Source organism: Leptosomus discolor, chromosome 1 (genome assembly GCF_034619465.1).
Source record: "Leptosomus discolor isolate bLepDis1 chromosome 1, bLepDis1.hap2, whole genome shotgun sequence".
Taxonomy (NCBI): domain Eukaryota; kingdom Metazoa; phylum Chordata; class Aves; order Leptosomiformes; family Leptosomidae; genus Leptosomus; species Leptosomus discolor.
In genome coordinates, this window is record NC_141391.1 from 98,264,226 (window position 1) to 98,289,421 (window position 25,196).

General features: G+C 45.0%; 1 protein-coding gene across 1 annotated transcript in view; it reads left to right on the top strand.

Moving 5' to 3' along the window:
* The window catches only part of WDR4 (WDR4 tRNA N7-guanosine methyltransferase non-catalytic subunit), a 27,927-nt gene extending 16,251 nt beyond the window's left edge, over positions 1-11,676 (top strand). The window contains exons 8-11 of the mRNA XM_086477590.1: positions 5,925-5,989; positions 7,514-7,697; positions 8,573-8,642; positions 11,151-11,676. Of these exons, the coding sequence (XP_086333716.1) occupies positions 5,925-5,989; positions 7,514-7,697; positions 8,573-8,642; positions 11,151-11,329 (498 nt within the window). The 3' untranslated portion in view covers positions 11,330-11,676. The remainder of the gene's footprint in view (positions 1-5,924; positions 5,990-7,513; positions 7,698-8,572; positions 8,643-11,150) is intronic.
* Positions 11,677-25,196: the final 13,520 nt, after the last annotated feature.

Genomic DNA, 25,196 nt, shown 5'->3' on the forward strand with positions numbered 1-25,196 from the left:
ATTCCTTGCCTCACTGCCATCCAGTTGCACACCCGTACCCATAAGATCCCAGACCCGAAGTAACCAGGTTGTAAAAGCCTCACGCCCCCGCCGTACGATGTCTTTGTGCAGATTACGGAGACTGTCGTACGTCAGGGACTCGGTGATTATCTCAACCACTGGCTCGCCTGCAGGTTCTGAGGGCCCTCCTTTCTTAACTGAGTGGTCTGATTTCATCTTAGATTTCCTCGTTTCCACAGGGGCGACTGCTGCTGGCTCTGACTGCCCTTGCGTTTCAGCTGGAACCTGGACGGTTGTAACGTCTGTGGGTTCTACTGCTGCACCATTAGACTCTCCCTCTTCAAGGCAGGAGGAGGGATTCCCAGCAGCTGAGAGAATGCACTCCTTCAGCATCTGGCCCATCTCACGTATCTCCTTCACCCAATCCGAGTGGTTCATTTCTGATGTGAGCTGTGAGGCAGGGTCAGATTCTGGAGCAGCATTCCTAGTCAGGGTAGTTATCCAAGCCAATCTCCCCTGATCTCTGAATACTGAATAAAACAGGATTATCAGCAACACCAGCCACTGTATGATATCATTAGCACTTAGGAAAGCTCTGAATCCTTCGAAAACTGGTGGAGTAGACCCAAAGAGCTGGGTTAGGGGTTGGGAGAAAGTTTCTCCCGGTGTCATTTCCTCACAGTAGGTACCATTATTAAAGTAACCCCAAAAGCATACATTTAGTGTTTGATAGCTCCGAATCCATGTGCCCGCCTTCCAGAGGAAGTTAATAAGCCATGAATTCCTCACCTTATTAATCCATAAAACAAACTGGATAACAGTCACGGTAGCCTTAGTTATAGGACCCATGTTTAGATAAGGGCCTGCAAATGGGAGAAATACAGCCACCACCACATGCCACACGAATCGGGATAAGCTAGCCCACATGATGCCACTTAACAAGGAATCTATATCCAACGCACAAGAACCGTTATTCCTTTTATCTCTCGATGCCCTCGAGCCCCACGTTGGGCGCCAAAATCTGTCTTGGTTTGAAAAAGACAGGTGTCTGTGGAGGAAGGCAGGAGCCTCCCTTGAAATGGAGAGTGCAACCCCCTTCCCTCCAAACTATTATAATTTTGAAATTAACGGGCCTTCAGGCAAAGATATGGGGAATAGGAATAACAGTTCTTTACTAATATATATATATATATAACACAAGGCAGGGAAAAAACAAACAACCCACTGGTTTACACTGACAGAGTCAGGAATACAACCTGACACCCTGTTAGGGTGGCAGTAGCAGTCCGATAAGATGCTGGCTGCAGTCCTCCTGAAGTGATGGGTGTAGTTCTGTGGAAGCAGCAATCAGGTAAAAGAGTCTGGTCTTCCTCCGGAGGTCCAGTGGTCGGCAGGTAGCTCTCGTCCTCTGGAACTCAGGTGGGGGGGAAAGCTCCTCTGGGAATCCAGTGGAAGAAAGGCGGCTAGCGTGTTCAAAATCTCCGTTTTTATTTGGCATGGACTGCTTGGCTCCTTCCCCCCCCCTCCCCGGGCGGAGTATCTCACAATGGGATGGGGAGTCGTGAGGCAGTTCCTTGATGGGCCATTAACAGGAGATAGCCCAGGAGCGAGTTACCGATGGGTCAGGCGATAAGGCATTGTTGTGCCCATTGACAGGAGATAGTCCAGAGGGGGGGAGGCAGGGAGCACCGCCCCACCTGGTCTCAACAGCTCCTGAAGATGGTAATAGAATATATTTTTTTTCTTTTGGCACATTTTACACTGTAACCCAGGACATTACTGTACCACATATAGCCTTCTGGAAATAAGTGGCTCAGGGAGTTTCAAAGCCAAAGTGTTTTATCTTTGTGTTCAAAAGTAGCTAATGAGAGTGCTTTGTTGAAACAACATGGTTTGATGGCCATTAAATCCATGTCTGCAGTAGTCTTGCAAGGCATTTCTTTTGGAGGGAAGAATTTATTTTTTTTTTAAAAATACTTTGCTTTCTATCTTTATTGGGTCGTTGAGGACTAGTAGGCAACTAGCTGTGAAGTGGGTTGTCTTATTAATTTTAAAAATGCTATGTGTTGCTTAGACTGGCTTAGCATTTAGTAAGATAGCTTGCATATAAATTAATGGTGATTGATCTCACACTGAATCCTAACACCATTACTTACAAACAAGTTTATCAAAAAAAACCCCCTAAACTCTATAATAAACCTTGAATGTACCAGTGGATAAACTAACAAAAAATGTTAGAGGGAAAACACTTGCTGCAAGCAGGAACTGATTTAAAAAATCATCTCCAACTCTCTTAGAATGTTTTTGAAGGCTTTTGAAAGGAGCTTAGTAATTTGCCTTGTCTCCAAACACACCTGATAAAGTCCCTTCCATAGGATACTCTTTGTGCTGATGGAGTCTCTCAGTAGAAATTTGGGGTGCCCTTTGACTGTTTGAGGAGTCTCTGTTTAGCTTCTTTAACTCTGTGTGAGTAATCAGTGACAGAAAGGGAAAACCTACAAACTGTAGGTTAATAAATGTAACACAACAGTTAATAAACTATATTCCTGCAGTGCTTTGCCGTTCTTCTGTCCACTGCTGTATGCGTCTTCTCATGGTGGTCTCGGAAGCCTCAGGCTGGCCTGTTCCTTGAATCTGTGAAATTCTGCTTACTGTCCACTCTTACAGGCTTTTTAAAATCTGTCTCTGCTGACACTAAATTTGCACAATGCTTGAGGGCTGCAGAAGAAAGACTCAGTTGACTTCCAGAGTTCATACGTACTTGGAACAGTGATCAGGAAGTGTCCCAGTGACTACAGACAGATCAATGACAGATTTAAACCTTAATGTGCTGCATTGCCACCTTTGTGCTGTGTTGCTTGCTTCACAGCTGCCAGTGTGTACTTCTTTCCGAACAATTACTGTCTCGATGGCCGGCAGGGCCAAAGAGAAAAGGAGACTTGTGTTTTGCTGGGATCCTAGTGCTAGAAATGCCAGAGGTGACATCTGGTGGTAGTATTTAGTCATGCTGTGCATCCAGGTGTATCAAAGATCATCTTCACAATAGTGTGACAATTATGGTCTGAATTTAGGAGAACAATCTCTTGAGTCAGCACTTTGTAGGTTGTAACTCTGGCACGCTGTCTGCAAATGGCTCTGGCGATCAAAGATCAGATGGGGATGTAAGTGTTTTACCTTCTTGTGTTGCATTTTGTTTTTACTGTTGATAACCACCGTGAGTGCACTGAAGCTTGAAACACAAATTGAAGCACAATGATAATGGAATCATCAGTAATAGCAGGCACATAAATGTGGGCTTACTTGTGGGCACATAAATGTGTGCTTATTTTGCTTGACAGATGATGAATATATGTCTGTTTTGGGAATGTAGGAGTGTTTTTGAGCAGTGTAGCATTGGTTTCAGCTGATGGGTTGCAGATCCTCAAGTTCATTTTCCCACTAGAATGGGAGAAATTCTCTAATTTCGTAGTGCTATATAAATATTTTTCCTGCTTTGGAGCTTTCACCTCATCTGATCCTCTTGACAGCAGAAGCTTGTTTAAAGTCCATAACATGAATTGCACAACTCTACCCCAGTGCACCGGTACATTAATTTTTCATAGGGTCACCTCTTCTCACAAATGACATCAGAAGTTAATTTTAAGGTGTTGGCAGGCTGATAACAGTGTCATATAAATGCTGAATGAGTTCAGAGAGTATCAAGTGAACATCTGTTTATCACAGACTGCTCTTGTAGCTCTTCTTTAAGTTAACTGATTTTATAGGCTTGTCCTTGAACAAGATACTACTCTGGGACTTGCATTCGCTTTACTGATTGTTAACTTGCCCACACATGGAGAGGAAGGAGCTTGCGAAGAAGATACATTTTCTTGTCTCTGTCCAGCTGTGAATAACACTTAGTTCAAATCAAAAAAGCTGCCTCCTCCCTCCCCCAGTGAGGGTGGTGGGGAGCTGCTGCATACTCCAAGTTCACAGAACCTTTTGTCTCTCTGACAAAGCACTCAGCTGTGTAGGTGGGCGCTTCCCGTTGTTGCATTTGCCCTGCATGTTTGTTATAAGACAGGTGGAGAGCCAGAGCTTTGTTATTAGAAATAAATATCACAGGTTTGGGTTTTTTTTAATGTATATATATCTTGGCTTGTTCCCTTAAATGTCTAGAGAGCCTGCTGGTGGTTTACAATAGGAGCTGCCAGTTCCACACTAAAGCTGTGATATAAATGGCTCCATACTGCAGTAGCTACATTTAGACGTATTGGCTGCAAAGAACTTCTCTGATTCAGCCCACTCATCTGACCCAGTATTTGGAACTGTAAGCATTTTTTATGTCCCGGTGCTAAATATGGACTAACAAATTAGTATTTCTGCAGAGTAGCAAAAGATTAGTCCCATCTGTTCCCAAGAGCTCTGAAACATATCATCCTTTTGATAATGTTTTTTATAAAGTGCTCCTCTTCTGACCAAACAGGTAGTCAAGTATGTGAGTGAAAAGTGTGTGTACCCTTGTTCTTGCTTCCCTGCCATGAGATTGTATCACACAATGGATTGTATTTTTTTCCCTCATGTGCTGGAGCTGTGCTGTGTAACCCTGGTTTTCAGCTATATTTGTAACATCAATTAACTTTTTATTCCTGTGGTTGGTTTATCTTTTAGTAGTTGCATCATGTACTGTTGACAAAATAGTGAGCTTCTGGTATTAAACTGGCTGACTTGAATGTTTGGAAGTTGTACGGCTTGTTTTGCTTTCCTACATTGAGTGCAAAATTCCAAAACAAGTACCCTGGCAATGCCTGTACATCAGCTGGTAGCTCAAAGGGTAAAATGCTGTGGTTACTCCCAAATTCAGCTTAACCTGGTGAAGCAGAGGTTCTGTTTAGTGACCAGTGTCATGTTAGGGAAAAAGGCGAAGGCTGGAAAGGGGGTAAAAGGGGAGAGAACTTGATGATGCATCTGAATTTTGTCAGCAGAGTGTCAAGAGGATGTATTTGCCCTGCCCTAAAGGGAATAACTCACTGCTTCTCTAGTATGAAGGTTATATTAAACAAAAGTGGTGATGTTACCGCTGCTTATAAAATATATGAGCCTTTTGCCTTTGCAGTTTCATCTTTCACGTTATATAACAGATAGTTTTGAAAAAGCACCCTAGGGTGTATTCTTGCAGTTTCTCTGCTCCTCCAGAGTTCTTATTTCCCACTCAAGGAGCCTCAAATCAGTTGTTATATATTTCAAGTAGTATGGTTTGTGCAGCAAAAGTATTTCTCTGATTCTCTCCCAGATAAGACTACGTATCTTCTAAATTAGGAGTGTGGTGTGGGTTTTTTTTGTTGTTGGGTGGTGAGGTGTTTGTTTTCATGATGAAGGTGGCCTCAGGCGGTCTTGCTGTGTACTGAAGAACATGTTCTGTGTTAAGCATCATGGCAGGTGGTACGGCTTCACCCAGACACAGGTTGAAAACAGAGGCAATGCAGCAAGGATATTAGCTATGCGTCACTATCTTCTTTTTTTAACAAACATAACAGCAGCTAATGGCTTGTGTTTATAATCTCAAAGCTGCTAGTGCGATCTCCTGGCTGAGCAGGCTTAATGTTGATGCTTTTGCCATTAGCATTGCAGGAGAGAATGTTTGAAGGTGGTGTACTTTTCTTTCATCTGTTAGTTTGTCTGTCAAGAGTAGTTCACTAAAACCTTTATATTTGGTCTCTGTTTGAATGGCTGTGAAGGGAGAAGCATGGAAAAATTCATAAAACAGCAAACACTGGTAGAAAAATACACTAGACTGCAGTTAAAAGGTAATTATGTTGCTTAACTTGCTGTAAATTAAGACATCTGCTAAATTTTTAAAGGCTAAGACATGAAACAGATTTGTGAATTTTCTGCCCATAGATGGTCTTAACTTACGAGGATGTTTCTTTTTCTTTTCATAATAGAAATACCCTGTGTCAAGGATAACCTACTGCTGTCAAGGTGGTTACGTTGCTATTCTATGTGACTGGTAAGAATAAATGGAATAATGGCTAAAATTATCACAGCTCTCCTGAAAGGCAAGAGCAGCTTTCCCTGTTGGCTGTCCTAACTTTCCCCTAGCCTGAAGTATGTGGTACTGTGGATCTCCAAGCATCCCAGGCATGCCCGTGGCCTCACAGGGAGCCTCTGAGTCTTTATTGTGCTTGGTCTGAGTGCAGGGGTGAGTGCGAGGGTTACCTGGCTTTGTTAAGTTTTGCAGAATTTGGGATGCCTTTCCCTCATGGGAGGAAACGCAAGGCTAGGATGCGCGAGAGCTCTGCTCGAGGCTCAGGATGTCTCCCTAAATTGTTGTGCCTGACCCATGTGGTTTGGGTCCCATTTTGCTCAGGGTGCTGTGGCAATGGAGCAGCTGAACTTCTGTTACTCCATTCCCCTCCTGTTGATGGGTTGAACTGTTCTGTTTAAAACCACAGCCTTGCTTCAGTTTAAAACTGTGGCGAAGGGCTCTGTTGACTTTGGCTTCAATCGTATGTATTTGCATAAGGAGCGAGCACCCGGGAGCCGAAGAGCCCAAGGAACCTTACAAGTCCAACCAGCAGGGAACGTCTTGCAGGGATGGACAAGCCCTCTTCCCCTCTTGTTCCACAGCACAGTTCTTCCTGGCAAAAGCTTGCCAACAGGAAAGGGAGAGATTGCTGGAGCTGCCTGTACGGTGAAAACTGGCAATCTGTCCCCTCAGTGCACTTGCTCTGCGCCAGAGCGAGGAGCTGTGCCTGCTTCCCGTCAGGCCTTGTGCACGGGCATCCACACCGGCCCTGGAAGGGGAAGCCACGCCAGCTGAGCGCTGTGCCCGTGTCACTTAGCCCAGGTGCCACGCCGTGCCCCGCGTCAGGCTTTTGTTTGGAGCTCCCCAGCCCGGCGGTTCTGAGCGGTGCTGCCGTGCGGACCTGTAGGCGACTCGGGAAGGAGCCGAGGTGTCCTGCCTGGCACGCTGGAGACCTGTCCAGGGGAGGTCAGGGAGCTCTGCACGTAAGGGCTGTGGCTGTTAGAGGAGTGAGTGCTGATGGGAGAGGTGGAGGTGAGTGCGGTGCCAGAGCCCTGTTCTTCAGCCATGTCAAGGTTTCCTTTCCCCCTCATTCCCTCCTCCCCTCCCCAGCATGTAATACCTTTCCTGTTTTATTTTGGCTGGTGCTCAGTTCCTTCAAGTGAAGCCCTGTAGGCCAGTGTGCTATGATGCAACACTCCTTATATAAATCCTTAGTAATCCCTTTGAAATTCCCTTTACTACCTTTTCTTTTAAAGAAAAGGCAGCATTGGCTGCGTTTTCTTTCATGTAAGACTTGAAAAGCCATTTGACGTGTTAGGTATTTACAGCTTCTGCCTCAGATCATGTAAGCAAACTGCACTTGAAGTGCTAGGGTATTTTTTGCAATTCCTAATGACTTTGCTTTGGCTCTGTTTCGAATTAGAGTGGGTGTTTGTAGTTTGCTGTACAAGTGATGGCTGTAGGTGGATTTGGTAATAATGGTAATTAAGTTTTTCCTCTCAAAAGTATTCCCACAGTCTACGTGTTTCAGCTTGATGCCGTTGCCCAGCAGCTAGATTATAGGCAGCAAATCTCTTTGCAACATAAAGTTTGGGACATTGCATTTGAGGAAACGGGAGACCTATGGATTTTGGAGGAAGACCGTGAAGCTCCTCTTCAATTGTACAGACCGTGTGATGGACAGTGGAAGGTAGATACTCTGGTTAATGCCAATATCCTGAATGTTTTGTGTTGTCTAGAGGCTGTAACAAAAATGGAGTAAACTTATGTTCCATGAAAGCTAAATGGCAAGCTTCTCTATGTCTTGAGACTGAACAAAAGTCATAGATAGACACCTCATTCTACTTCTCTCACCTGTGTATAACGCAAAGCTGCTGGGAGCTTGTAAAGCTCTCTGGTAAAGCTGACATTTGGTGCAGCAGGATGAAGCAGAGTGGTTGTCAGCCGCTGCACTCGGTACTTTAAACCATGTGCTCTCTGTGTGCTATGCTTGATTGTTTAAAAAAACTACAAAACAACAAAATCCCTCTGTGGTTCGCTTCGGAATGCTTTACACACAGCCTTCCCTGTGCCTGCCTCTGAGGGATCCTTTAGGGGACAAGGCATTGTGGAAGCGTTAAGGGTTTGGTTTTTTTTTCCATTGAGAACAGGGAGTCAACTTTGAGAGATGTGCTGTCAAGTTCTCTGTAATAGGTTATTAAACAACTGGAAACTTGCTTGTTATCCGTGTAAGTCCCCAGCTAATTATGCTGTAGTTGTGCAGTGGGTGTAAATGAAACTTCTTTGACCCTTCCGTGTTCCTTGTTCCTATTCCTTTGCCTTACGTATTAGTAAGTGGAAATCTTGTTTTCTTTTCCTTCAAGCTGCAAAGCTTCCCCAGCAGAACATGTGATCTCTGGCTGTGTTTCTATAGCAGTCTATAGCCTAAAAGACATGATGGAGAGCTTACACTTGCTCTTCTTTCACTGTACTCATCTGAAAACTGTGGCATTTTTCAGTGTGCTGTTGAAACATGGAATTGTTTATTATTCCTGAAATACCATGCAGTGTTTCTTCTTTTCCTAGCCTGTAACTGATGACAAAGGATTACAGAAGGTGTCAAAACATATTCAAGACAATTGGACAGCATTTGAAGGTAAGAAATTTGGCCTAAAGGCCAAGGAAACACAATTTTTACAGCTAAAGCATAAGATTTAAAAGCAAAATCAGAGTTCAGTTCAGCTGGCTGTTGGAGTCAGTCTTCCAGTTTTCTCAGTTTCATCACTCCATGTGGTATGGAAGTTAGCGTAGATGATGAAGTGCAAAATGATGTAGGTGTTTAGATCAGAATTACAGCATTATAACTGTTTTACGTTATCACAGGGATATATCTAAACACCCTATGACAGAGCTGCAGGGGTCTGTCTTACTGCTGTGATATCAAACACTGGCTTTTGTCATCTTGTCTCTTACCTGGGCATGACGCTTTATCGGCAGTACAGTGGAGATAGTAAGAATGGAATAGCCGGGGGGGAGGGGCAGCTTTGCTGTGAAGATGGGCCGTTGGGTCCACCTTGGCAAGGCAGATTATGTGGAGCTTGCTGTGGCTGGAGGGTGAGACCTTGGATGGTACCATCAGGGATGAAATTGGTTGGTATCAGGGTTGGTTCATTTTGTTCTTGATTTCTGCCCCACCTCCAGTCTCTGGCAGAAAAATAATACATGGTTTGCTAGGTCAGAAGCACCCTGTGTTTCCAGGATTTTATTTAAAAGCTGAAATGATGGCAGCGGTGGTTGCAGGGTAGAGAAGGGTTGTGGCGTGTGCTAGTGGATGTCTCATGATGTATTGAGAGTTGCTTAATTGAATTCTCTGTCCTGTTCTTTGCTGGGAGACCGGGAACCTTCTTTCTTATAAGAGGTGTTACAGTCCCCACCGGTCTCTCGGTCCGTTCATGGTGGTCATATGTAAAGGTAATGAACCCACGTTAGATGGTAGAGTTGCGGGAATGTGCAGTCTAATGTGAATTAATACCTAATATTGGATGGTTTAGAGTGTAGCTGTCATTAAATTTTCATTAAGTACATTGATGCAGTCTTTGAAATCTAACAGGAAGTCAGGTACTCCTTTAGAAGGGAGAGTGTTTGCATGGAGGTGTTGTAGACTTAATAGTTACAGCCAGGCAGGTAATTAGAAGTTTGAGGTCTGAGTGAAAATGAGCAGCAGAGAGGTAAAAAGAGCAGACAGGGGAAGAGGTTCTGCGCGTAATTAGCCAGCGTAGCAAATTACTGTGGTACACGGTAGCTGGCTGCATCTGCAGCTGGGAAAGGAGGACGGCTTAGATGACAGAGTCTATTATTGTTAATTAGTAACGGGAGGCTCACTTGATGAGCACTTATTCCAGTGCATAATTAGTGCTTGAAAATGTAGTTACTTCTCTTAAAGGTGATCATTATATTGTTTAAATCCAGTCTTAATGCCTGCATATCGTCCTTTTATAAACTTGTTTCACTTTGATTAATGGTTGTGTAGGATTTAAGATGTGTAGGTCAATCTTGAATTACACGTTGAACAGTTTGACATACTGTTATAACTGATCTCAGAAAAAGGTAGAGCAAGATCTAGCGCAGACCCTATCCAAGTAGGGTGGCATGGATATTCAAACTGACAGCAGGCAGTTTCTCCCAGGGCCGCAGGCCAGTGAATTGGTTGCTATGGGAGTGCAAGACCCTCGAAAGTAAAGGCATGCGCTTTCCTGAGTACCAGTGAGGGCAAGTTGTTTTGTTTGCGTACCGAGAAGCAAGGGGATGCTGTATGTACGTTACTGTGGAGCAGCAGCACGCCAGCTTCAGGACCAAACCCTAGCAAATACTGCATTTCCTTGTGTTGGCGCTTTAAGATCAAGAATTTTTGGAAGTGGGAAGAGGTAGGAGTACAAAGAGAACAAGAGGTAACTGGTTTTGTCGGGTACCACTCTAACAGTTTTTAGAAATGTGGAGCTAGCTGACTAGTCTTGTTCTGTATTCTCTGCAGAAACAATCTGATTGGGGTTTTTCGGGTAGCAGTTAGTTCCCGGTTAAACTTGTCTAAACTTAGTCTTGGAGATGGCGTGATAAATAGGATGTTGAATTCACAGGAAGGGTATGAGAATAAGAGGGTTTACTATTAGAAATTTCTATGTGCTGCAGGACACCACTGCTTGAAGTCTACTTCTTTGAGCTTCTTTTAAGTTAATACTCTAGGAGACAAGTCAGCGAAGCGCGCTTGGGTAGCATACGCCCTTTGCAGTGCTTGCATCTTGGGGAACCACTCCGGCGAGATGTCTAACAATGAGCGGTGGCAGCAGTCATTTTAAAACAGGAGCCTTGAAGTTCTGCCCAACGTGTGAAGAGAGCGCTGTGTGCCCTCTTCGCTTGGGTGTCAGGCGATTGCCTCTGCGTGAATTTTTTAGCCTAAAAATGGAGGCTGCGCTTGGCTGTGTGAATGCCGGACAGGTGCTTATCAACACGAATCAGGCTTCCACAGAGTAAATGCTGATATTTAATAAAGTGCAAAGGACCACAGTAGTTGAGTTGAAATGCCACTGTCTAGAATTACAGTACAGGAAGTAACTGGTGAGGCCGCTAAGGGAGTTAACCCTTGTGTTCTTGCTTTGCCCAACTGCAGGTTTTGTTGGCGCAGAGAGCCGCTACAGCAGTCTCTACAAGGCTTCATTTGATAACATGGCGGCCTACCTACAGAGGAAAGAGGAAAGGTCACAGCAGCAGAAAAAGAAAAGGCAGGGTCTGCAGCGTGGTTCAAACGGACAAACAAAAAAGGTGAAGACTGAAGAGTCATCACTATGACACTGCTGTAACTTTTGCCTTGCTGAAAGGAACAGATCTGACTGCGGACTGCTTTTAAATGTAAAATGAATTATGGAAGAAGACTGGTTTAAACTTTTATTCAGAGTCAGGTTTTCAGGTAGCCCGATGTCAAAATACCCTTCTTGCAGCAGATGATGCATTTACAATATGCCTAAACTTCTAGCAGCACACCAGTGTTAGCGGTTCAGTCCTAGGAATCTCTAATGCATGATATATGAATATTGGAGATGGTATTTTCCTTGAAACAGGATTTTCTTTTTGCCTGCTGTGTTCAGGCTCTGTTCTTCAGGTGGAAGTGCAAAGATTAAAGTTGATGTGATTTTTTTTGTTTGTTTGTTCTGTTTTGCTTTTTAAACTTTTTAAAAGGTCTGTTAGTTAATGTAACCAACTTAGTGTACCCGGCTATGGGAGAGGGAATGTAGCAAAATCCTTACGGTATATGAAAGATTTTAGCTGAGGCTTTGCTGTCTCTGTTTTTCCACTTTATATGGTAGGGGTTCTGCCTAGCTTCTAATCCATTGTTTCTTACTTGTGGCATATTTCTATAGGAAGAAGTGCAAAAGTGGACTTTATACGCTGGGAAGTAAAAGATGATACATCTCAGTTAGCTTTGTGTTATTGGAAGATCCTTCTATGGCAATATGATCCTAATCTGTCTGTGAAAATTATTTGAGAGCCCCGTGTGCAAAACTTGGAGTGCATTCTGCTTCTTTCATCAAGAACTCTTTCATGTTGCAGTTAGCCAAGAAATACATCTTTTTTTGAAAAGTTACCAGTAAGAGCCTTATGGAATCACTTGTTGCTTCATCACAGGGCAGAGGATTCACATTGATCTATCAGATGGCATCATGTCTACATCGAATATTATGTACTTCATAAAACCAGGTGCAGAAATCTGTACAATCCATTAAAAGCATTCAGAATTGGCCCATGAACCATGAATAGTTCTCTAGGTCTCTTTATAAAGCTGTCCTCTTTGGAGGACACTCACTGAAATTTGAGTGCAAAATGTTAGTTACGCTGCTGTGTAGGATGTTGTTGAGATGTCGCTTGTTTTGAGAATAGCAGCTGTTCAGCAGCAGAGCAGAACTTGCTGCTTATGTCTGCTCAGGATTGCAGTCTTGTCCTTATCACGTGTCCCAGAGGCCACGAGTCTTTCTCATGCTGTAGGATATCACATGGATTTTCATATTCCTTTTGGAAGTGCCTGCTTAAGCACAGAGCATTGCCTGCATTAGTACAGAGCCAGCCCTTCACCTCCAGGGTCTGATTTCTTTCGGTGATTACTTCTAAGTAAAGAACCTTCTGCCTTGGCAAAGGTCTCGGGACAAAAATTGTGAAGCGTCAAGAGTGGTATTGTCTGTTCCGGTTAAAAGTCTCAATTCTGGCAGGAGCTGCCTTGGTGTGAGTAAAATGTGAAGTAGTTCCTACTGCGTGTGCAGTTACATGATGTAAGAGTGCAGTGTCCTTTCGACAAAGATTATGGACTTGTGTAGCCATTCAGCGCCCTCTCTCCAAAATCCACGTACCAGTGATACGAAGCATCTTGTTTGGGTATCACCAAATCAATAGAGTGCTCCTGGATTACGCTCCCTCTTAGACAAAGGAGAGGCTGGTAGGTGGGTGTGTTTGGGTTTGATGAGGAGTTTTACCCCTGTCAGGTGCAATAACAGAGTCTCCCGAGATAAACAGACCTGACTTTACATAATCTGGAGCAAATGCTTTGGGGCTGATGTGTTTTTCTGATTTTCAAGAGAGTGCCTGAACCACCGGGCTGGCCTGGTGGCGTGGCTTGCTGGCTCTCACGGCAAAGAGCTGGCCTAGCGTGGAGGCTCACGCCTAGGACAGGGTTACTGTCTGCGCACCCCGAGTGCCTGAAGGCTCTTGGGCTACGTGGAGCCCTTACCAGTTCCTAGAAGTTGGCTTGGGTTGTTTCTTGGTTTGTCCTGTTGACTGGTGAGGCTCCTGTTCTCGTACGCGCAGTGCTCTGGGAAGGCTGTGGCTGCCCTTAGCTATGCTGTATTAGAAGTAATTATTTCTGCAGTGCGTCATTGTATATATGCACATATGTGATAGCATATAAATGGAGCAAATGCTTTCCTATATTTAGGTTGGAAATGTGGTAAAAGGCTTAAACTTTGAGCTCAAATGCAGATGTGAGGCCCAGCTGCTTGGTTTGCTGCCAATTTGTAGCTTCCCATTCTCTGGTGGAATATGTTGAGTGTCGGTAATGGATAACCAACAATCAGCTACATCTCAACAAATTTCTTGGTAGTTTGCCTGCATCCCATGCTGATGAGAAGCTAGGATGAAGAAACTCTCATTTCATTCTTCTGAAGGGCAGTTGCATGTGTGAGGTGAAGACCTTTGACTGGAGCAGGACGTACATCGGTACGATACTGGTGATGCGTATTTTTCTTGGCCCTCAAGAAGGGATGAGAAATTGCCATGTGAAGTGCTTGATGTTATGGGTAGGAATGGTGGCTTGGAGACTGAGATAACCTGCTGCGTGATGGTGGCTATTCAAACTCTGTCGTCCTTGTATCATCTAATTTAAGAGGGGGCTCTAGGGCAAGGAGTTGGGGAAGCAGTGAAGGAAACTCCAGCCCCAGGGTGTAGCTTTGTGATCATTCAGGTGAGGAGTTTGGTTGTGCACAGATTCAGTAGTACGATCTTGCCAGGAACGCGCCAGTACTCACGCTGCTCGTGATTCAGAGCAGACAGGAGGAAAAAGCTCCAACTAGTTATTTTGCTGGCTGCTGGTGGAGAAACGATTCTTTACCCAGCATGAAGCCTGCTGATACAAAGCAAACTGCAACACTTCTGAACAGATTTGAATCTGCAGGAGGAGTCTGCACTGGACCACTTCTGCACATCACGAGGTAGTACTGGTTTTGAGGTGGTGGTGTGAGCTAAAGGCAGATCTTTTTTGTGTCATCAAACCGTTATTTTAGCCGGGTCTTCTGAGGTTGTAAGGGCTGGTCCCACGGATTGCTGTGATTGATGCTCTTACCTGAGCACGGGAGAGGTGCAGGGATGCTGGAGGCTGTGAGCATGCGGGGCTCTCCTGCAGGGGCTGGCAGGGCAGGTCGCCTGTTCTCTGTGACAGTCCTGCTCACCACAGAGGTTTCTGCCCAACCCTACCTTAGCAGCTTTGGTGTTGAGTGTTAGGAATCCCTGTGCATAAACAAAACCCTTTACTCATAGAGGAGGAAAATCTTCAGAGGACGACACCGGTAACTGCTTTCAGTGGGTTGGTCACAGATCTTATGTGGGGTTTCGGCGTGGATGTCGGTGTTGTTACACTTCCAGAGGGTAAGAGACTGCCATGTTGTCAGTTCCTGTTCCCGAGGGATATTTTTCCCCAGCCATCTTCGCAGCACAGGATAGAGCTTGGCAGAGCTCTTCACTGGCTGTGGGATGTTCTCTTGATCCTCTCCCTGCCTGCTGTCCTGGAAGAACCCCAGAATTTCTTCCAACGCCTGAACTCATGACAGATCGCAGCGTGTGGGAGTGACATGAGATGTGATATCTGGCAGACAAGTCAAGCCTTTTTGTTCTTTTTCCTGCGAGTTTTCCTTTCCTGTTCCATTTCGTGTTTCCTTTTCTGCATGCAGCAGTTCCTGAGCTTAAGCTGTGAGGCCGTGCGTGTCTGTGAACTGCTTTGAAGGGGCCTGTGAAAAGTGATCAGAGAAAGGAAACTTGCTGGAAGGTCTACATCCGCACTAGCGTGCCTACACCTTGAATGGAAAATGGTTAGACACCCACCAATCATTAAAAAGGAGTAAATACCACTGCCACAGAGAGTGGGACAACACTCCTCTCCCTGGTATTTGAAGTATTTATTTCTAGTGGTTAAACCTGATGTCGCTCGCTTGTGTTTATTTTCTGAACTTGAACTGAAGCATGTACGTGTGCCTAGTAAAAAGGGGATGGGTCAGCTAGGGTGTAGTTCTATAGCAGACCTGGGAACCCTTGAACCATTGCGAGGGGTATTTGTAGGCCACCTAAGTTCACCCCACACTGTGCTAGACTCTTTTTGTGGAGATTTTGCAACTCCCCTGCTTCTCTCCTCAGCACTGACAATCCAAGGAGCCTTTAAAAATGCAGGTAAGGAAAAAGTTGAACCAATAATGAGTTTCTTTTCCTCAGCATTTTAAACCGAAACATGTACTTCCTTCTCCTGTCGCTGGGATTTCACTGAAACCCCTTCAGCAACACGTTGTTGAACAGTGACCTTTCATCTGTCATAGCAGGAAGGAATCCTAACCAAATGCAGCCCAGTAGCATGCTTTAGAACAGTCCTTACATTTCTAACAAAACTTCAAAAGCCAATTTAATCTATAAACAAAAATGTCTGTAAGCAAAAATGTTCCTTTTCTAAAAACAAAATAAAAATAAATCCCAATACAATACAGTCGCTTTACCGTCAGGTAAATAAAAAGTTGCTGCCAATTTCAATACGCTCCAATGTCTACTTCGGCTTTCTTTGCTGAAATATTTTGTGTGAAGTGCTTTGGTCTGAAAAGGAAAAACTCTGTGGGCTTAACTTCTACTGTTTGTCCCTGCTGCCATCAGTCCTAGTGATGTGGTCTGAATGAGCCCAGGGTGACTCGGCCGTGGGGTGGTTCGCAAATGAGAAAAACCAGGTTGGACGTGATTTGTCAGTAGTTGTAGATGCAGAGGCTGGAAAGAAAAATGTCTAGAGGACTGAATGGCTGTAGAGGCTGACAGATCTTGATTTCCAAAGCGTTTGTGTAAGTTACTGTGCACCTCTGGAGACCAGGGTTCTGGAAAGTCCTGCAAGAACTGGAAGTAAAGGGTCTTCCACTCCTGAAGTGGATCACTGCTTGATATCCCACATCAGCACTTTTTAACCCAGCAACCTTCTGCACATCCCCTTCCCTCAGTCAGGTCGAGGTTGGAGTAGAAATTCTGTGGGGAAAAAAACCTCTCAGTTGACTAACATGACTCTGGAAGGCAAAGGAGCAGCTGAGGGATAAACCAGGGGCGGCAAGGAGGTGAAACGTCCCCGCAGAAGGCAGGGACCTGCACGTGAAGGCCGCAGCCAAGGGCACACCCGTATGCAGGCAGCGAGCTCTCGCAGGTCTGTGCCCCCTGGCCTGCTGTGTGGCTGCTTTGAGCAGAGGAGCAGGGCGCAGAGCACAGCCCAGCAGCAGCCTGTGGTTGCACTGGTCTCCACCCCCGGCTCTCAAAAAGGGAACGATCAGGCTTTTTGCTCTGCACTATGATTGTGTCTTTGCTTTTGTCCCTGGCATCATCCTTCTCTTCAGGCTGCGTCACCCACCCCAGCAGGGGCTTTGGCAGTGGCAGCTCTGTGGCCAGAGCTGGGGACGCCATGCCCAGCATGCAGGCAAGCGTGCAGTCATCACTGGCAGCAAGGTGCAAGTCTTGTGTAGCGTGTGACATTTGGCAAGCCTATGATGCAAGGCCACCATGTCCCGTGGGGATAAGCAGTTAAAAATCTATCAGAGCTCCTTTCCCAGTTGAGCTGCCCTGGCTATGGGTGCCTCGGAGGCTGGACCGCAGCTGTCAGCACCCATTAACGTGGACAAAGAATGTGTCGTGTGACCTGATGCTTTGTGTTCAAGAGAGCTCACAGCATCAGCAACATATTTCTTTTAATACTGTATTTCCTCCCCCCCCCCCTTTTCTGTTAATAGAGATAATGGATGCATTTGCACATGCATAAGACAGATGTTCCTGTGTGCATAACCTGAACATCCAGGAGTGGCTGTCCCTCATTTTCTAATCAGTACGTGCAGCCTCGAGTCTCAATGACTTTTGGTAAGTTTATTAGAGTCAGTGGGACTGATGTTCATTGGATATGGAAGTTAGGTACTGTTGGTTATTTAATTAAACTTTCAACTCAAACAGTACATCATAGCTAGGTGGATGTATTAACTCCAGAGAATCAGCACAAAGCAAATACGGGTAGAAGCAGATACACATTAATGCAGTCATGGAGCCGCCCTGCTTCTATTAACAGCAAGGCTGGAGCTCTAGATGGAAAAGCTTTGTACGCTTGCTCACTTGTCTGAGATTGATCAGATTTACATCTACAAGCGGGATATGGTATTTCTGCATGTTGCCCATAGGGATACAAAGAAGAATTTAATAATCTCATCTGGAATGGAAATTTTTATTTTGGACTGCTAGATCAAGTTGTTATATATATATATATATATATATAAAAATATAAAATTAGAGAGAGAGAGAGAGAGAGAGAAGCACCACAAGCAAAAACCCCCAACCATTAGTAGGAGACCCAAACTGCTTTCTAACATGAAGTTAAGGAGACCCTCACCCTGTGTGAGGTACCTTGCTGTCATCGTTTGGCTTAAACCTCATTTGCACATGGGAAAAGAACAGTGCCGCTCATAGCCCTCGCCTCTCTTGACCACCGTGGGAGGAGAAGGGGGCAACCTAAATCCTGCGTGATGGCCAGGGAGCGGTATATTCTGGCACTTTTGAGTTTTCTGTGCTTTGTGTTAAAGAAAAGAGAGCACAGCCTAAGCAAGTAGCTGTTGCTGTTAATCCTTTCCGAAGTGACTACCAGGGGAAGGCAGTTATGAAACACAGTATTCAATGTGAAAAACACCAATTAAAACATCCATTTCAGCGTTCCACCTGTGCAGATTTTTAGACGTGAAGCTTGATTTAACTGCCTTTACAGCTGTGTGGCAAGCCACCAGGGTTTTTTGCTTTTACATAAGAGGGGTGTTACTGTATTTTTCTCATCAGCATGTTGTTAAGATGGCAGCATGCAATATAAATTCTAGTTATTTTTTTGCAATGCTGGGTGTCTTGGGTTTCTCCATTGACTTTGCCCCTTTATAATTGCAGTATTTCACATTGCAGTGCTTCTTTTGCTTTCTAATATTCCAAAGTTCAAGAAAGTTAGGATGAGGCACGGCAGCTATTTTAAATTAAAAGCAACATTGATCTGATTTTTATCCTATTTCCTGGTCTGTGGAAGAATTCCTATTATTATCTATGTACCATTTAGATTTACCTGAAATAATAATTCATCATTGTATCTATGGGCAATGGTATTCAGCAAATAAACCAGCCATTAGAAAGTGAAGGCTTCTTATCTTCAAGGAAATAATAATTGTAATAATTAGTCACTGTCTCAAGATTTGCATGTACTGTGTTTCTGGAATACTTGACCAAGAAATTCTGTTTTGTAAACAAGGCAGAACTGGTTTGTGTGAGGCGTCTTCTCGTAAGAACAATGCAAATCAATGAGTACTTCTCAGTTTCCCTGAAATATCATGAGAGTTTGTTTAGAGAGAAGAGCAGTTTCCAACTCCTTGTTTTTATACAAAGGCGTAGGAACTTTTGTCGTTATATCATAAAACTGAGTTTTCAGCCTTTTCGCACTCTTGTTACTGCCTTCATTAAAAAGGTCTCCAAAACCAACCCACAGCCAAATTAGGACAGAAGACCCCAGTGATCCCCCTCTGCTCAGTGTAAAGCCAGCTATATAAGGTTTTAAATTGCTCGTCAAATATAGTCAGGTCAAATCAGGCTCTGTCCCTTCTCTACTCTCCATGGCACAGCCAGGAGGAAGTTTCAGACACTCTGCTTTGTTTTGGTTTTGTAACCCAGCACAGGCAGGATCTATAGCAAAAAAAAATGGAGAGAGAAGAATCCTCCGGACTGTTTCACCTTTGCAGCTAGAGAGTCCTCTGCATAAAATGTTAGTGGCTTAAAACTCAAAGTGCTCCTCGGTCAGATGCAGCAGCTCGGGCAACAGTTGGGTATAGCAGCTCCGTTTGGATGTGCCAGGTACCAGTGTGGAAAAGCTGCTGCCGCATTTTTGCTTCCTGCTAATAAGCAACAGGTATATTTAGGAAGGCACTGAAAATGGGTTGAATGAATCAAAAAGCAAGAGGTTTTTTCACCCTATCTGCCTTTTTTTTTTTTTTTTTTAATGCTTTCTGGGAAGCCCAACAGCATTATCTAGATAGCATAGGGGAAATCCATGCATGAATTAATAACAATTACTGTAATTCTTAGGAGGTTCCCAGTTCACTTACTGCCCTGTGGCCTCACCTGGGGCTTTGCTGGCACTTTGTAAGCAATGCCCTGTCTTGCTCCCACGGGGTCAGAGGCGGCAAGATTGGGGGACCCAGTCTGTGGCTAGGCCTCTTGCTGTGTCCCTTTCTGGGAACGCACGGCACAGTGAGAGCAGCTCTCCTTGCCTGCTGGGCATGGGAAGGAGGCTCATGTGCCTGCCAAGGGATGCAGGACTGTGTGAGCCATCAGAGCCCTGTTTCCAGCTCTCCTTCTGGCTTGGTGTGTCTCTTCCTCTGCTCACTTCGCCTTTGTGCATGCTGTTGGTGCTTTGGCACAGCATCCAGTGCTCCTGGCTCCAGTCTGGGCTCTAACATCTCGTGTCACGCTAACAGAAGTGACAGGTATCGGGCTCTCCCCACAGATGTCACTGGCATAATGTGTCTCGCTGAGCAAGGTATGCAATTGCACCAAACAGTTCAGTAATGAGAAACAGAGAATTTGCTCTCTTGTTAGGGCTCTCTGGGAAGTACTGTTGTCTTCCCGTTCCTACACTCGTCATTCATGGCTTGGTGAAAGATGCCACGTCTTTATTCCGCAAGCAGAGCTAGACCTGTGGACCATGTGTGCATCTCAGCTGTTTCTGTAATTGTCACTGAGAATCCAGTTCTTCTTACAAGCCTGAGAACAATTAACATGTGCAAAGCCTGTTGGTCAGCCTATTTAAAACCTGTGATTTTTATTTTTTTTTTAAATAAAATTATCTATTTTAAAAAATAGTTTATGTCAAAATTGCAAGAGATGAAGAAAGTGTTTCTAGCTTGCTTTTGCCGTATTTTCCCACTCTTGAGCTACGGGCAGGGGAGGCAGGTGGGCAGAGAGTGTTGCTGAGGGTGGGAGTTGACCCACCCTGGACACCTCTGAGCCATGGGGGACTTCTGTGGAAGAGGATGCCGGAAAAGCTAACCTGCACTTGGGCTTTACTGGCAGTGCTGCTCCTGAGCTGGTCCACCCTGTTCACAGCACCATGCTATCTAAAGCTGCACAGCCGCTACCCACACCCGGGTTACATTGGGCGGGCTCCCTGTTGGGACAGAGCAAGCTCTTATCTGCCTGCAACGTATCACATAGACTCAGCCCTGTCTGCGCTGGCCGAATGAGGTCTCTCAGGGCCTCAAACCAAAACCTAGTGAGCCCTGACTGCTTGTTTTTAGCCGTGGCAGGAGGAAAGCCAGCTCCTCTTCAAAGAGATGTGGCTGCAATTAGCCCTGACTCACCCAGGAGGTGGTAAAGTGTGTGAGCGTGACCCTGCAATGACATTTCGTGTGTGAGCGTGACCCTGCTCCCCGGGCAGTAGTAGTCACTGATTTGCAGCTCACATGCCTGTGGTTAGTCAAGTACACCTTCACTTACAAGTCTTTCCTGGGGAGGGTAAAGGCAGCCTGTTTTTTGCCCCAGTGTGCTTTGCTTTGTCCCTGTGAGTTTCGCACTTAACTGAGCTGAGCACAGTGTTCCCAACTCAGCTCATCCACTTACAATAAAATTATGTAACTCAGGAGGAAAGCATACCTCAATTATCCTGATTTAAAATCAGCAGATAAGCTGAACATGCAGGAGTAACACAAGGCCCAGCAAGATCTAGGGGAGGAAGGGAAAATATTTCTGGATCTGAGCTTTCAGGCAAGCTCCTGGAGAAGCAAACAGGTCACCTCTGTACAGTTATCTAGCAGGCTTCTGTCCAGGTAGGAAGGAGCTGCATCAGCCCCTGCATGTGCCATCATGGATTGGGTTGGCGCAATCAGCAAATCTTTCCTGAACTACAGCAGAAGAAGCATGCTATAACCATCACTGCCACAAGCCAAGCAAAAAACTTCAGTTGAAAAAATGCAAATGGGTTTACACTGGCAACTTCATTTTGGAGAAATGTAATTAGTGTTTTACTGATTGCGTTGTGCATCCCTGTGACTCTCCTGACTTCTCTCTTAGATCTCTTGGTGACCAAAGATGGCACCAGCACTGTGTTCACACAGAGGTTAATGAGTAGGACCTAAACAAGGAATGAGGGTGGTAGGAGTCGTCTGCTGTCCCTGCAGAACGTTCAGCATCGTCAGAGTGCTGCCATCACCCGCTCGCTCATCCTAGGGCACGTATGGCACCATTTGAATTGATTTGTCCCATTTTGGATTATGCTGTCCTTGAGGTAGAATCCATGCTTCTCTTCACATTTGCAGACTGCCCAGCAATTTGGAGCTACCACAGTATGAAGTCTCCTTCCAATGGAAAGTCATATGTGGGATAAGAAGTGAAAAGAGAACTAATGACATCTACTCCACCCTCCCCTACAAAGGGGAGACACCCATTTCCATTCTATCCTTACAGATGTCTGTTTCCTGGTGGCACACGGTCGTCCCTGGAGAAAGTTGGATGAATTTTAAACTGAGAGGCTTCCAGTGAAATGTTACTGTTTTACATACCTGTGTGGATAACCACTGTAGACGTGTCCTTATCAGAGCTAGGCTGAAGAAGCAGTGTTTACATTTTATAGATATAGTCTAAGATTTGAGATCAGGGTTGCAACTGAGCCAAACCTGTTTGGGATGATTCGCATCGGAAACCCTGGCCGTGATCTGTGATAACTTTAAAATTGCCAGCTGGTTGATCTCAACATGACCTAGAGAAAGAAAATACTGGTGATCTCAGTGTTGAGAGGGTAGGTGTTGGCTCCATCATTAGCTATTGTGGCCTTAGTGGCCATGTAGCTTGCTTGTCCTTTTGGGGAGCTGTGCCTGTGGGGCCACTCAGAGCTGGAACCTACAGGTGGCTGTTGCACATTACTTACGGAACCATATTCCTGACAGAGATGTTTGAAGTGATATGGGGCTTTTACAGACATACAACAGTTACGAAAGTTGTTTATTGCCAGCATCATGTAATCACTGAGAATAGTGGCTATTGTCCTCCTCACCCTGCTAACTCGTTAAGAATCTGAGAATGTAAAAATTTTGCCTAATTTTCTTCACTGATCCTCCCTTGGCAGTTCTTTAACACAATGGTTGTGCAGTTGGGTGTGAGGACTGATGTGGGTGTCATCCAAGGGATTTCAGTGTGTTTTGCAAAAGGATAGTGAAACGGCCTGCTTGGTGCAGCATCTTCCAAAGACGGAGAGTCCTTTCAAATGATTGTTCCTCTTCACCTGTGAAAAGAAAGACATCACTGTTATTCTTCTAGGACATTTTGAACAGTGAGTATCAGCGTGAAAAGAAATGTCAGGGTCCTATGTGTTTCCTTGTTACTATGCTGCTTTTACGTATGTAAGAATACACCAGATGAGCTAAAAAGGGGTTCTTAATGGAGCAGAGTAGATAATAATATCATTCTGAAAAAAAAAGCAAAACTGGAGAAGATAAAAGGTTTCAGATTTGGACAATGTGGGAAATGGATGGAGCTGATGCAAGCTAATGAACCTGTATTTGGGCAGAAGAGGATATAATCATGTCTAATGTGAACACTACAGCCATCACGTAGCATAAAACAGTACACCTGTTAGGGCTGCGCGTCTGCCATTCTTACATGCACTGAATGCTTAATCGGAATTTGGTCTAGTGAAGCCAGTATGCGAATTTGTATGCAAATCTGACTGCCAAACCTACTTTGTTAAATGCTGTATTGCAACTTGGAAAACACACCAACAGCATGAAGGCATTCAACTCTTGCGCCCTGGTAACCAGTGCTTCTTACTTGCCGCGTTGGTGACTTGGCAGCAGTGTCCAGCACCTTGTTCCTTAGGGCCAGCCCAGTCCTCGGTTTCATTCTTTACATGCAAAGCCCAGGACAGGGGTGCCAATGCCCTATCTCCCTTGGCTCTGCAGTGCCAGCTCTTACCCCCACTGCCGTGGGAGGTGTGTGTTGCATGGACCCCATGCAAGAAGAGGTCCTCATCATGAGCCCTACTGCCCTTCCTAAACCTGATAATCCCTGGTCTACCAGCACTGGCAGAGCAGATGTGTGCAGCCTCAAACCTGGGCTGCCTTTCCCCTCTAGGAACGCTGGGGGTGAAGCTGCGGCCATGAGATGGGCATTGTGGGGGTGCCAGGTTTGCTCTTCCTTTTGCTATAGCTGCGCCCCTGCTGCAGGGGCTAACCCTGCCCTGGCAGCTGCCAGCTTCCCTATGAATTAGGCTTGTCAGCGAGGTCACGGCCATGCTGCCATCCCTAGCGGTATTGTGCCTTGGTCATTGCCATGTCTACCGCCCAAAAATAGGTGAGCTGTGCAACTGTGGTGCTTTAAGGGGGCTGGCCTTGCTGGGAGTGCAGATTGGAGCATGAGCTCCCCTTCCTGCAGACCAAAATGCTCCCGCTGTGCACTGAGGGAAATGGTAAAAGGGTTTGGCTGCAGATCACCCTCTAACGCCTACTGTGATACGTCCTCCTCTTCCTCCTCCTCCTCCTCCTCTGGGCAAGGAAGCCCCACAGCACAGAGCTATGTCACTTGGCAGCAAAAATACAGCAACAGTTGGGATAGTAGAGTAGGGGCAACGTGCACACATACCCAGGGCTAATCCAGGCACTTTTGTCTGCTCTGGATTATATATGACTTTTTTACAGAGAAATTGATTTTCCAGGCAACTAGATGGAGGCTTCAGGAAGGCTGCACTGTGTAAATACACGTTCAGAGGGCAAATTCTGATGCAACTTATAGTGGTGAAACTAACTTTTTACTGAGGTCTAAACAAGACAGGGCTCAAAAAAAGAAGTTTTTAAAAAGTCAGGCAAACCTTATCTGGCAAATAGGTTTTGGTTTTGATGCCACTGTATGGAAGGCAAATCCTCCTATGCAGTGCAGCACAGTGCAGGATCCACCTCTTTTTTGAAAGAATGTCCCAGAGGTTATTACTCTTTTTTACAGTCTGCAAACACCATTCTTACTCTGCAACCTTTGAGTTCCTCTTGTAAGTCACGCCACCGAATCCCCCTCCGTGTGCAATGTGTCTTTCAAGATGATTATTGTCTCCCTAGTTAAATTTTAACAACTGGGATGAGAAAAGACCTTTGTCCTAGAGATAAACTTAGAGGTGTTATAAGGTTATTACACTGGAATTAATGGATTGAATCTCAGTTTTGAAAAAAGTAAGCCTCCTGAGTTAGCCTGCATAGTTGATGTTCGAAAGAGTGAGCTCTACCATCCTAATTGGTGCAAACTTTTTATATTGATCAGCTTGTAACCGTTACAATTTAATTTTATGTATTTTCATGCAAAAGACACATGTTGAGCCTCGATTCTGTACAACACCTAAATGAAGCTATATGAATGCCTATAATTCAATGCAGTTCAGAACTGTGGGTGGCACTATCTGTGTGTTGACCATTTTCCGTTTAGTCAAACCAGTAACATAAATATGTAAGTAAAATAAGATGTACGCATAGGAATGCATTTTTGCTCCTTTTAAAATATACTTGCCAGCAGATGAAGCAGGATGACCTGTCATAGCGCAGTCTCTCATGAAGGTGCTTAGCACTGTGCAGAGATTGAGCAGCAGCTGATGCTTTCTGCATGGGTGGAAATGACAATGTGAAGCACAGGTCAATGAATAAATCACTGTACAGGATGAATGAATGAAACAGCTGGTAGGTTAAAAGGAAACACTATAAACAAAGAGGAGATTCTTGTACTTTTTGTCCACTAAAGTTCTACAAACTAGAATCTTCCTGGATGCAGGCTGCCTTCCAGATGGAGAAGAAACTCACCACCCTTCTCTGGCAGAGCATGGCCAGCCTCTGGCAGCTCTGGATGACACAGCCTTGGC